Source organism: Lissotriton helveticus, chromosome 4_1 (genome assembly GCF_964261635.1).
Source record: "Lissotriton helveticus chromosome 4_1, aLisHel1.1, whole genome shotgun sequence".
Lineage (NCBI taxonomy): Eukaryota > Metazoa > Chordata > Amphibia > Caudata > Salamandridae > Lissotriton > Lissotriton helveticus.
Window position 1 is genome coordinate 1,091,814,905 of NC_136063.1, and position 14,163 is coordinate 1,091,829,067.

Consider the following 14,163-nt stretch of genomic DNA (forward strand, 5'->3'; position numbering starts at 1 on the left):
ATGATGTCTAGTGCAAAGGTATCATTATGCTTGAGATGTTCACCTTAACTGTTAGTACCTGCTTCAACCGGACTTCAGTTCCCACAATGCCTCTTGTCAATCCGACTTTCAGTGATACTTCAATGCTGATGTTGGCAAACTTCACATAAATCACCCAAACACTCTCCAAAGCCTTTAGCTGGTTTAGTACCATGTTACGGCTGAATTCGATGGTCCGGGTGACAATGAGGATATTGCAACCTCCAATGTATTTGCTTGTTCTTCTTTGCCATCCACGAGTAAAGTTCTGTACGACGGGCTTCAGGAAAAATTCCTTTCTGCAAACTCTGGCAATTTCAAAGGGGTTCAGAGATCGGATGAAGCGGGCCATTTGATGTGGCCCCTCAATTCAGCCTGATGTCCGTTACGATTCTCTTCTGCCGGCAGGCGCTCACCTATTTGCTTCTCACAAAAGTCTCCAAAAATCTGACAAGACAAAGCGCCACAGCCTCTCGAGTTCGGGCCGGTCCCAGGTGTGTCAGACACCTCAACAAACAAACACTATCCACGCGCAGCATGCAGCAACGTGAAACCGGCCACACAAGCGTACTTTCAAGGAATCCTTTATTCCGGGCAAAATTCAGCATAACGCGTTTCGAGGTAACAGACCTCTTATTCATATGCTTTTTTATTTTTCATTGGTGGGTTCGTTAGCTTGTTTTAAACGTGACTAAAACATTGAAGAAGGACAATGTCAATTCATTTAAAGAGGCAGTCCGTTTTTTTGGTATTGTTCATTTTTCACGTTTAAAATATATTTGTTTCGTTAAGGTATGAGTACTTGTTTAGTTCTTTCATGATGTCTAGTGCAAAGGTATCATTATGCTTGAGATGTTCACCTTAACTGTTAGTACCTGCTTCAACCGGACTTCAGTTCCCACAATGCCTCTTGTCAATCCGACTTTCAGTGATACTTCAATGCTGATGTTGGCAAACGTCACATAAATCACCCAAACACTCTCCAAAGCCTTTAGCTGGTTTAGTACCATGTTACGGCTGAATTCGATGGTCCGGGTGACAATGAGGATATTGCAACCTCCAATGTATTTGCTTGTTCTTCTTTGCCATCCACGAGTAAAGTTCTGTACGACGTGCTTCAGGAAAAATTCCTTTCTGCAAACTCTGGCAATTTCAAAGGGGTTCAGAGATCGGATGAAGCGGGCCATTTGATGTGGCCCCTCAATTCAGCCTGATGTCCGTTACGATTCTCTTCTGCCGGCAGGCGCTCACCTATTTGCTTCTCACAAAAGTCTCCAAAAATCTGACAAGACAAAGTGCCACAGCCTCTCGAGTTCGGGCCGGTCCCAGGTGTGTCAGACACCTCAACAAACAAACACTATCCATGCGCAGCATGCAGCAACGTGAAACCGGCCACACAAGCGTACTTTCAAGGAATCCTTTATTCCGGGCAAAATTCAGCATAACGCGTTTCGAGGTAACAGACCTCTTATTAATATGCTTTTTTTCTTTTCATTGGTGGGTTCGTTAGCTTGTTTTAAACGTGACTAAAACATTGAAGAAGGACAATGTCAATTCATTTAAAGAGGCAGTCCGTTTTTTTGGTATTGTTCATTTTTCACCTTTAAAATACATTTGTTTCGTTAAGGTATGAGTACTTGTTTAGTTCTTTCATGATGTCTAGTGCAAAGGTATCATTATGCTTGAGATGTTCACCTTAACTGTTAGTACCTGCTACATATATGTATGTATGTATGTATGTATGTATATATATATATATATATATATATATATATATATATATATATATATATATGTATTTTCTATATGCTCCGGGATCCCACACATGGGCGGGGATTATTCCTAGATTAGGACTATTGATGAGTATCAAACCAACAAAGAGAGAGACAAGGAGGGCTATATTTTAACGTCTCTGGCTTCTCTGCCTCCTGGCTGCGTGCGGGTAGGTCTCCGGGTGTTGTCCGTTCGGCGGACGGGGTACCTACATACAAGGTGCCTAGCACGGGAGAAGACCGTTGATGCCCCTACTACTTTGCATTAGTAGGGTCCCACTAAGATGCGGCAGGACCTCGTGGCCTGCTCCCAAGTTTCCTGTGGAAGGTAGTATTCACCCAACCCACAGCGTGTAGCACAGTTATCCCCTTAGGTCCTGATGAATTGCACAAAGAGCATGAAACATGTCGACCAATAGGTAGAGCATACTTCTCTGGATCATTGTACCAGTATGTATTCTGTCCTCACCGTTTTTAATAAGGTAGCTGACCACATCATTAAAAATACATAGTGGATTATCTAACCTTTTTTAATCACTACTTATCCCCCTACGTCTACACTTCCCCTAAGGCCCACATGCACCAACTGGCAGGAACAAAAGATCTCCAGTAAAGAGCCCCTTTATGGATGCCCGTCAGATATTGAACCGCCAGTCTGACGAGGAGCAAAACCCAGATGATGAAGCAGGACACCTAGCTTTGCTGGGTGTGTGAGGGTTTTAGTTCCGAAAGGGAGGATTCCCCTCCCTTTCATCCTTCGATTGGGGCCTTCACCAATTGCTTGGTTCTTCCACTTTTGTCACTTTGGGGAACAGCGTACTTTTCTTTGTTTACATATTGATGAATATCCCCTGGATGAGAATTCTTTATTACTATTAAAGTATCTATTTAAAGTTATGTTTTAAGAATACGTACATATATAATTTCAATAATTTTCAAAATAAATGGTCACCATAAATTCTTCCTTTTGAAACAAATCATATGGGTTATATCTGTTTTGTAAGATTTTGGTAAAAAGACTGAGTTTATTTCAAATCGAACATGTTATTGGTGATAATTTATTTTGAGAAGTCCGCTTAAACTGCAAAAATTGCAGCAAAGTCTAAAATACTTGGATAATATTCAAAGTATCTGCTGATGAGTTATGACAAGCATCTGTTTTGAGATTGCTCTATTAGCCTCTCCCCTTCCCCCCAAGTAGTCACTATTCAGCCAGTCTTTAGTCTCATTGAAGGCACTGAACTTAAAGAAAACGGTAGCAATGTGGGATGCACAAAAACGTAAGTATCGTTATCCAATAAAGTTCAGCGAGTACATAAAAGCTTCAACATCATGCACCATTAAAATATTTCCAACATACGATTCAAACTTATTGAAAAGTGTTTTGTTATATTTGCCTCAATTACTTCTGGAAAGAAGACCAGATGCTTTTAGGAAACATTAGACACACTAATTGGAAAACCACGGCTACCTGTATTTCATAACAGGTAATGATTTGATTTTGATTTGATTGGTATATTCGTAAAGAGCACAATATGAAGGGGCCTCTTGGCGCTTGAGTTAGTAGGACAGAGTGATGCTGGCATGGGATATAAGCTGAATCAGTTGGCAAAGAGCCAGGTTTTTAGCGCCCTTCTAAAAGACATAAGCAATGTGCTGCTCTTTTTCATGATTGGAAGAAGGTTTCTGATCTTAACTTCCCTCTAACAGAGTGCATCGGGGGATAAACGGGCGGATTTTCCTGATCATTTTTAAAATGCGTCAGATGGGGGCGTGGCCTAGGAGCCGAACATGGCGGACGCAGCTTAGAAGAGCTCCGTCCCGCCGTCCCAATATCCGACACATAATCCTGCCTCCTCTCACCTAGCAACGACACAAAGGGGACTCTGATGAAAAGCCCCACGCGTAGTTTTGGCAGCAACGGGGGCCTGGGGTGTCCGCGAAGGTGGCCCGGGGGCTTGAGGCCTGTAATGCGAGTGAAGCCGGGGACCTCGAGTTTCGAGTGTCCTCGCGGCTGCAGAGGCAGCGGGGAGGAGCGGCGCCGCCCCCGGACGAGGAGCAGTGACAGCGGGGGTCGGGAGGCACGGTCTGGTCCCGCGAAGGCGCTGGACAGCAGGAGGAGTGCTGGGTGTGCAGCTGGACTGCCAGACTGGTGCCTGGTGGTGGCGGAGAGGCCTAGCCCAGAGGAAGAAGCCGGGGCCTAAATTTTGGAGTGTGCCCCAGAATGTGCTGATTTGGCCTGGGCGCTTCACAGTGGGTCGACTGAGGTGGCGGTGGGCCCGGCGGCAGTAGACGGCGAGGTGGGGCGAGGCGCCCCTCCGGCAGTAAGTGGGGGGGCCCCACGGAGTGACACCTGGCATCTGCAACCATACGCCGCCCCCCCCTTGGCCTGGAGGACAGTGGCAGAACGTCGCGCCCAAGCCCTGAGCATAAGTAGTGGGCCCGGTCAGCGGTCCCTGATGTGCTTGGGGGTCTGAGGGCCCAAGTTGGTGACCGGGAGCGGGGGAGCCTGCATAATCCGGTGAGACCGTGACCCAGTGTGCACAGGGACCCCAGTGGCGGCTGCAAAAGGAGATACTGGCGGTGAGGGGTGCGAGGTACTGGCCCCTAGTGCAGCGACACGGAGGTGGCGGCCCGACCGGACTTGGCTGGGCCGGCTACGGATCTGGGCTGACAGGAGGTGCGGCGAGTGTGGCCCAACGGCCAGGTGCAGGCCACGGGGACGGAGTGGTGGTGCGGACCGGACACTGCAGCTGGGTACTACCTTGGAGGAGCTGCTCTGAGTGTGGAGTCGGCAGCTAAGCTTAGCTGAGGACTGGCACCTACAGTAGCGGGCCCGGCTAGGGCGAACAGTAAGGAGGTGTGTGGGGTTCCTGTGGGAGTGATCTGGGGGAACCCTGCCTGTGAACTGGGGTGGTCTGACCCGCCGCCACCGCAGACTGTTAGTAGAGTGTGCGGGGGCCACTGCAGGGCATCCAAGTTAGCGGAGGTGACGCTCGAGGGGTGCTTTGGCGGCCAGGCCGGGTAGCGGCGTTTCTGGGAGGCGCTTTTGGTCACGCTCTGGAGGCTAGTGTTCACGGGTCTTCGGGAGGTGACACTCCATGAGCCATGACGCGTGGTGCAGGAGGGGGTGGACCCCCTAAGCAAGGCCCGATTGACAAATATACGGGGCGCAGTGGAGGAGCGGGGGCCATGGGCGGACATCATGATGCGGGCCTGACAATGCGGCCCTCATGGCAGCTAACACGCAGTCAAGGGACATGTTAGAGGTGAAGATCGGGGCGGTGGGATCCGACTTCATGTTATTGCGTCAAGACCTGAGGAATGCCGTCTCTCACATTACGGAGGCTGAGACACGTATCTCCGGGACGGAGGATGATATCGCGACTCTCAAGCGCAAGGTGGCCAGCATGGAGGCAGCTCAGAAAGGCCTGGCGAACCGCGTGGAGGATGCGGAGGGGCGCGCCAGGCGCAACAACCTCTGCTTTGTTGGACTGCCGGAGGGCTGCGAAAAGGGCAACATGGAGGGCTTTCTAGCGCAGTGGATCGAGAGTTGGCTCCCACCCGACTCCCTTTCACGATGTTTTGTAATCGAACGAGCGCATCGGGCATTGATGCAAAAACCGCCGGTGGGGGCACGGCCGCGGCCAGTGATAGCCAAACTACTGAACTATCATGATAGGGATATCATCCTACAGCAAGCCAGAGCGAAGGAGCCATTGCTATACGATAATCATCGTGTCATGATTTTTCCAGACTATACCCGCATGGTACAGCAACAACGACAGTCTTTCACGGCGGCAAAGGCCCGGCTGCGTGATTTGAAAATACCATATGCCCTGCTGTACCCGGCTCGCCTTACGGTAGTGTACCAATCCCGCACTCAATTCTTCGAGTCCCCTGAAGAGGTGTGGGTAACCTCAGGGCGCGCACAATGGCTCTTTGATCCAGATGGACTCTGATGCTGCGTCCAGATGGTAGGGCCAGCGAGCCCGGGGGCACTGTTAAGGTCCTCAGCTGGAATGTGAGAGGAGTACTTGATAAGATAAAGCGAGGGGCAGTCTTGAGACAGGCAAAGAGGGCGGGGCGGATATAGTGCTACTGCAAGACACACATCTCCTGGGCAATAAAACATTATGCCTTCAGCGCTTTGGATACCAGCAGGTGTTTCACGCAGGATTTACCAAGGGTTCCAGAGGGGTGGCTATCCTCATTCACTGTCTGGTCCATATGTTCATTCCACCCATTGGATAGATCCACAGGGCCATTATCTATTTATTCATGGCAAGTTGGGGGAGGTACCCATCGTGCTGGGATGCGTGTATGCCCAGCCCCCGCTTCAGTGGTCCCTCGTTGAGAAGATTTTTACACTTTGGGCGGACATCCCAGATGTACTCGCAGTGGTAGGTGGAGACTGGAATGACGTTATGGATCATGCCCGAGATAGATACCGACGTGGGGGAGAGGGCGTGGCAGCCAGTTCTTCCAAATTGAGTGACATGACTAGGACCCTAAACTGGATAGATACCTGGAGACACATGCACGGCGCTCAGCGAGAATATACCTTCCTTTCTGCGGTGCACGGGTCCTTTTCCAGGCTGGATTATATTTTTGTCCCCGGGGCGGCAATAGGTAGGGTGGTTGCAGCTGCCATTCTGTCGCGCGGATTGTCAGATCACTCCCCGACGACGGTGGATATTAGTCTGGATCGAAGGAGGCAGCCATTCCGTTGGCGTCTCTCGGTGTGCCATCTGCAGCTTGCGGACTATGAAAAGCACATGACTGAGGCGATAGCACATTATTTCTCTGAAAATGTAGGGACGGTGGCAGACAGGACGACGCTCTGGGAGGCCATGAAGCCCACACTGCGGGGAATAGATATAGCTTGGTGCGCAGCAGCTAGGAGGAGGCGCAGGGCGGACATAGATCAGGCAGAGGCAGAGATCAGGGAGCTGGAGCACCGCGGCAGTGCGGAGGGTGAGGGTCCGCTAGTTGGGCAGATATTACTGGCGCAGCAGTCTTATGCCTCTCTGTTACTGGACGAGGCGAGGCAGCTGTGGTTGGCGACTCGTAGTAGGGTTTACCAGTGGGGAGATAAATCGGGGACGATGTTATATAGGCTGTGTCAGAGCATCTATCAACCCCAGGTTCTCCCGAAGATTCAGGATGCTACGGGCCCCCCTGTCACGGACCCTAGGGTGCTCGCAGAAGGTTTTGCAGCTTATTATGCTGATCTCTACGCTCCAAAAGAATGCATGTCTGCGGAGCTGATAGACCCGTTTATAGCAGATCTGCCGCCGCAGGCGGTTTCGGATGACATTCGGGACCGTCTTGAACTCCCAATGACATAGGAGGAGCTTGGTACTGCCCTAGGGGAATTGAATACGGGCAAGGCCCCCGGCCCAAATGGCTTTCCTAGCGCATTTTTAAAAAAATTCAATCTGCAATTCGGGGCCCATTATAAGGCGGTGGTAGAAGAGGCTAGGGAGCGGGGATGCCCGGACTGGAGGCATGCTGAAGTGGTGGTGTTCCACAAACCGGGATGGCCACCGGAGAAATGTGTGTCGTACCGCCCAATATATTTATTAAATGTGGAGGCCAAGGCGTTGGCAAATAGATTGTTACCCTGTGTCACAGAACTTATACCCCCTGACCAGGCCGGTTTCATGCCCCAAAGGGCGACGCGTCATAATATCCGGAGAGCTCATGTGGCGATGGCAGCGGTGAGATCGACGGGTATGCAGGCGGCCTTCTTTTTAGCTGACATGGATAGGGCGTTTGATTCAGTGAGCTGGACGTACTTGTTCTCGCTCCTGCCCCGGTTGAAACTAGGCCCCCATTTCATGTCTTACGTGAAATTATTATACACTGAGTTGACGGCTTCGGTCAGGATAGCAGGGGTCTAGTCTGCCAATTTTGCCATCGGGAGGGGTACCAGGCAGGGCTGCCCCCTCTCGCCATATTTATTTGCTCTGGCGATGGAGCCATTGGCAGCGTGGGTACGTGTGGACGCTCAGGTGAGGGGGATTGAATTGGAACACGGCCCGTCGGATAGAATAGCGTTATACGCAGATGATGTCTTATTTTATTTAACGAACATTAACAGGTCGGGGCCCCGCATCCTGCAGATATTTGGCGAGGCTACAGGACTCTACATGAACCCCCGTAAATCAACGCTCTGGGTGCTGGGAGACGGACTGGCAGTTGGGGACTGGGCCTCGAAGCTACAAGTGGCGGCTGGGGGCCTTAAATATCTGGGAGTGTTCATATCAGAGAATCCCACAGTGGCATGGGAGCGAAATGTAGCGACGGTCTGGGAGCGGACACGTGAGGATGTTAAAACATGGTCCCGCATGCCCCTGACCATCTTCGGGAGGTCTGCCATATTTAAAATGGTGGCTTTACCTCGGCTGCTTTACCAACTACAAAATCACCCATACCCGGTCCCTCCTCAGTGGTTCAAACAGGTAGATTCCGTGTTGACTCACTTCTTGTGGGCGGGCGGCTCGGTCAGGGAGGCGCTGCATACGTGCTTCCGGTCTACATATAGTGGTGGTCTGGCGACCTCGGATGTCCTCTCTTATTACCAAGCCTCACATCTCCTGGTCCTGAATGACTGGTGGTATGGGGATAGGGGAGATCCGGCCTATGCCCTGGAGCGGTTTCTGATGGAGCCACACACATTGCACACTATTCTCTATAAGGCGCAGGGCATTGCCACCAGCTACGCAGGTAGGGTTTGACATTTGGAGACAAGCTTTGCGGTGCATGGGGTGGTGGCAGACTCTGACTGAGGAGACTCCCCTCTGGCGTAATGGTCGTCTGCCGGGCCTAGCCACTTTGCAGGGATTCACGGGGTGGGACGACATTGGAATATCCAAATTAGTTGATGTCATGTCAGGGACGTCCCTTAAGTCATTCGAGGAACTAAGCGCAGAATACAATATGCCCCACACCCAATTCTTCAGATACCTACAGTTCCGCCATGCCCTGACCCTGTATCTGGAGAGGTTAACCTTGCTTCCTGAGTATAGTCCCCTTGAAGCTCGGGTGTTCATGGGTGACATAGAGACAAAGAAAATATCACGCATATACCAGGCCCTGATCATACACTGCTCTTCCACGCTACAAAAACTGAGGGAGACTTGGGAGAAGGACATAGGGACGCTAGAAGAGGAAGACTGGAATGAAGCACTTGCGGGCCCTAGAGGTGCTGCCATATCATCTCGCCTCAGGCTCATCCAATTTAACTACCTTCATAGGGTGTACTATACCAGGCGTAGACTCTGGCAGGCGTGTCTCATTGCATCTCCGGATTGTACTAGATGTGGGCAGGAAATAGGAACATTCCTGCACACGGTGTGGAGCTGTGGCCACTTGAGCAGGTTCTGGAATGGGGGTATGGAGTAGTCTAGATGAGGCCCTGGGATGGGTGCTCCCACGGACACCGCAATTAGGCCTGCTACATGTGATGGAGGGAGTGGGGGGCAACACCTACAAGAGACATCCACTGCTGCTGGGACTCACGGTGGCCAAAAGGGACATAGCCAGGGCATGGAAGGACCCGAGGGTCCAGTCGGTGGTGGCGTGGAAGAGGGGTCTGGACTTTTGTATGGGGATGGAGAAGCCCATATTTCTGGCCCGGGGATGTCCGCGTAAGCATTATAAAATTTGGAAGCGCTGGGCCGATTTCAGGGGCCTATGGCTCGAGCCTCCGCCAGAACAGGATCCAATACTAGATGTTTGAGTGCATTGGGGTGAAGGTAATGTGCGCATTGATTGCGGAAAAATTCCTAACTGTGCGCGGGGGGAGGGATCCGGGGGAGGGGAGGGTGTTGGGGGGGGGGGAGATGGGGCGGGAAGGTGGGGTGTTTCTATGGTTTTGGTTGTTACTGGCTACACATGAATAATATTAAAAGATGGATATGGCAATGTATATGTATGCATTTGGAGTGCAGATCCCTCTGGGATACAGAGCTCTGCAACTGTTATATGATCTGTCAATAAAATCGGTTTTAAAAAAAAATGTGTCAGATGGTAGAAGAGAGCTTGTTAATCGGACTATTGAATGGCAGTTTTTCATCAAAGAGGAATCCTAGATTTGTGACCTTAGGCACTGGGATTGGGCAGTCGCCCAAACTGGCAAGCCACTATCTAGGTGACCAAAGGGATGAATCAGATCCAAACAGCATGACTTCGGGTTTTTCGCCGTTCAATTTCAAGCAGTTGGACTGCATCCATTGGTTTACCTGCGTCATGCAACAATTAAAATGGTCAGCTGTCTCCTCCACGCAGCTTGAGACTGATACCACCACCTGGGCATCGTCTGCATAAGAGACAGCCAAGAACCCAAACTGCCTAATGATTAAGGCCAGAGGAGCCACACATACATTGAAAAGTGTGGGGCTCAAAGAAGAGCCTTGAGGCACCCCACAAGGCAGTTTGAAAGACTTGGAAGCAGGGGCTCCCAGTTCGACAGAGAAAGTTCTATCCGCTAGTTAAGATGACAATAGAGTGAGGGCGGTAACTTGGATCCCCAGCTCTGCTAATCGGCTAGCTAGTATTTTGTGGTTCACTGTGTCGAAGGCCGCGGATAAATCTAACAAAATCAAGGCGACCTTCCCCCCTGCATCTAATATTATCCTAAGTTCCTCTGGCGCCATGACCAGCGCCGCCTCTGTTCCATGAGCCTCCCTGAACCCTTATTGTGAGTGGTCCAGGAGGCTCCTAGGGGAAGTAAATGCTGTGAGCTGTGTATTGAATAGTTTCTCAGATACTTTAGATGGAAATGGAATCCAGGAGATCAGGCGGTAGCTACTGGGCTCCTTAGGGTCAAGGTTTTTTTTTTTTTTTTTTTTAGAAGAGGTAAGACAGAGGCGGTTTTCCAACCATCTGGGAAGAGGCCCGACTGAATTATCTCATTAAGCACTAGACTTTATTGTTCACTTAGTATTTCTGGAAACAAATGCAGTACTTTAGGGGGACAGGGGTCTGTCGGGGCTCCTGACTTAGTTGTTTTTATCACCTGAATGATCGGTTCTACTGATGGGGGGAGAAAAAATTAAACCTGTGTTGGGGGTAGAGGTGTCAGAATCTGGCTTGGTGAACTTAGAGGTGGAATAAGCGCTATCCTTGAAGGATTTATACACGGTCTCAACTTTATCTATGAAAAACTGTCTCAGTGTGGTGCAGAATTCGGCGCTACTAGCCATCCAGGATCTAACTGGTAGATTAGCTTCTTTTTTTACTGTAGAGAAGAGCTCCTTGCAGGAGTTCTTAGCCTCGAGGATTTTTTTTGTAAAATAATTACTTTTTTCCCCTCTATAACCAATTTCTTGTACACTGCCAATGTTTGTGCGTACTCAATTTTCTTGATCATAGTTTACTCTCCACTTTCTTTCTAACCTTCTGCATGCCTGCTTTTGTGCTCCAAGTTTGTCCATGAACCAAGGTTCAGAAGGATTTTTGCTCCTGGAGATGAAACGCTTTGTAGGGGCTGCAACATCTACCGCTGTTTTGATCCAAGCGGATAGCCTATGAACAGCTGAGTTGGTGTCTGTCAAGAAGTCTGGTTTCGTTCTAAGTAATAGTGCTTGTAGAGTAGGAATGTTGATATTGGCCCAGTCTTGGTGGGTGAATAAGACAGGTGCATTTGTGAGTGTTGGATGGTGCTGATCTGCACTTATGGTGAACATTATGGCTCTATGGTCTGACCAAGGGACAGGAATTACTTCTGAGACCTTGAGAGTGGGATTTGGTGACAAAGAATAGAAGTTTAAAAGGTAAGGTGATGTTTTAGGATTCTGGCACTGCTTTTATTAATGGGCTGCTCTAATGTGTGCCCTTAGTTTTTGATTTAATTAGCTCTCAAAACCACTATTATGGGACTCAGATTCACAGTACCTTGCTGCCATGCATATAGAATAAATGGCTTTAAGGTTTTACTATCACGCCTATATATTCCTTAATGCCAAACAACGTTATCCTATTTATAAAAAGTACTTGCTTGAGCCAGTGCATTTAAAGGAAGTACTTGCAAACTTTTTGTAAAGGGTGTCTATGTGAGTTAAGTCTGAAAAGGTCAACATTTATTTTTTATGGATTTTATTGTGCATTATGAGATTAAATACAACAAATAACTATCAATCAAAAAGCTAAACATCAACTAGTGCTCTCTGAGTCCGGGTACTCTGGCCAAACTGCATGCATGGCAGGAACGGCTGTAAAAATCACAAAGAGACCAAGCAACTGGCGATTGCTGCACTAATAAATAAAAAAATACTGCACCACGTAATACTTTGGTGTGCTCCTGTAATTTGGGCGTTCTCCAACAAACCTTTATACAAAACAAAAATAAGGGCACACATTTGGGCAGCCTATTAATAGAAGCAGTGCCAGAATCATAAACATCACCTTACCTTTTAAACTTCTATTCTTTGTCACCATGAAGGCAGATTGTTAAGTAATGTCAATTGAAACAGTAACAATTAATTATTTCAGCCCTTTACATCTCATAGGTTTGTGTTTTATACAAATACCTCTTGCTTTGGGGTGTTTTGAAATATGTTGCTGAGTCACTTAAAAAATAAGGAAAATGACTCATGAAGAAATGGTTGAAGTCTTTAAGGTATTTCCTCCGAAGCCACACCTCCTGTTAAAAAAAAAAACAATCAAAGAAACCACACATCAAAAGTACTATCCAATTCAGCTTTGTTGGACCAATTACAAAAATAATCATAAAAAGGCACATTGTCAACATCAACATTCGAGTGAGACAAATTATAAATCACACTAAAAACTTGATCAGTAAATCTATAAAGATATCTAACAGTTAAAAAGTCATAGACTGCCTTTGACTGAGGGCAAATTTAAGAACTGTAAAAAATGTGCACACATGTATAAAAATGCTGGGGTACATCTAGTTACTGACGCACTGTTTTTGTGTAGGTGCGAGAAAATCTGCAGAAAAATAAACAAAGCGCGCCAAGGTTTGCAAGAAATGCTCATCACAAGGGCAGACCACAATGGCAGTAGGGTCAAATTCCTGATTTAATTTCATCAGTAAGGAGGAATCTTACAAGATCAAGTGGTTGATCTTACTCTAGCATACAGCCTCAGAGCCCGTAATGGCCGTTCAGTCTCTGACCCTTAGACAAAAACTAATACCAACATCTCAGTAGAAAAGAAAAAAGCAAATGTTAGAAAGATTATATGAGGTGATTTGATGAATATGCTGCGCACCTACCGGCCTTGGCAAGCACAGCGGTGAGTGCCAGGCTGTAAACGAAACCTTAAGCAACAGAATCACCCTGTAGCCGTGCTACACCAGCCCTTTGCCTGGATAATTTTGTTTGACTTTGCAAAGAAACCTTCAGGTTTTTCGCAGCACGAGGTCCGAGGAAGGAAGAAGCCTCAAGCTCGTTCACATTGGTGTTTGTGGGGGCTGGCGCGATGGTGCAAGGGAGGAGGGAAGAAGTGCAAAGAGAAAGGGAACAAGCGCACGCGCCTCGCGCTGAGATTTTAAAAAAAACAATTTGTTAACGAGAGGAGGAGGCAGCAGGGGGAGGGGAGAGAGGTAGGGCCTGTGCCCGTTTCCCGTGCGGGAGCGAGCAGGAACCATCTGTTAATTACAAACAGATGGTTTCAAAGCTCCTCCCGCAAGGGAATCGCCAAATGTGCACGCTTTGCCATTAAAAGCAATGCAATGGGGCACTTTTTTGGGCCAAAAACTGAATCGTTCCTAAAGGTCTCCTCCTATGCAGCGCATGCGCGCTGCGTAGGTGAGACCTAAAAGGACAGCGGGTGACATCAACTTAAGAAAGGAAGCACTGGAAAGGGTTGGGGAGTTTGATTACTTAGGAATTCCATTGGAAGACTTCGGATTCTCGGACCCGTAGATCCTCCATACGGCCATTCACAACTGTGCATGCAGCTGAATATTGCTGTTTTGTCCCTACGTCAGGTTGAGCAGTTCCATCAGTGTAAATAATGTAGTCCTAGCATTTACAGGCATTATTTCATTAGGCAGATATTCTTGCTTGTACTGGAGGAATTCTTGTGTTTGTAATATAGAATCATATCTGTAATCTACGTCTGTTGCAGTGAGGGAGTTTGCCCATTGTATCCATCTTTGATGTAGTTGTCAGGATCTGCATTGCGGCGCCTGCCTAGGAATTAGATAGACTACAATTCCCAAGAACCTCCACGACAGGAAGTACCTAATGGGCCTGCGAGAGCACTCGGTGCTAGTAATTCTGTTTCCAGCGTTCTGATTCGGATTTTGGCTACGCTGTTCCAGAGGCTGATGTAAGTGGTGCTGGGGATTCAGGCATCTTGGAGTGGTCTTGTCCTGCTTGGGTAAGATTAGACGGGG

General features: G+C 48.5%; 1 protein-coding gene across 3 annotated transcripts in view; it reads right to left on the reverse strand.

Moving 5' to 3' along the window:
• The window catches only part of TEX10 (testis expressed 10), a 576,299-nt gene that overhangs the window by 487,928 nt on the left and 74,208 nt on the right, over positions 1–14,163 (reverse strand). For all 3 annotated transcript variants that reach the window (XM_078687684.1, XM_078687682.1, XM_078687685.1), the window contains exon 4: positions 12,329–12,441. In XM_078687684.1, coding sequence (XP_078543810.1) covers positions 12,329–12,441 — 113 coding nt within the window. The remainder of the gene's footprint in view (positions 1–12,328; positions 12,442–14,163) is intronic.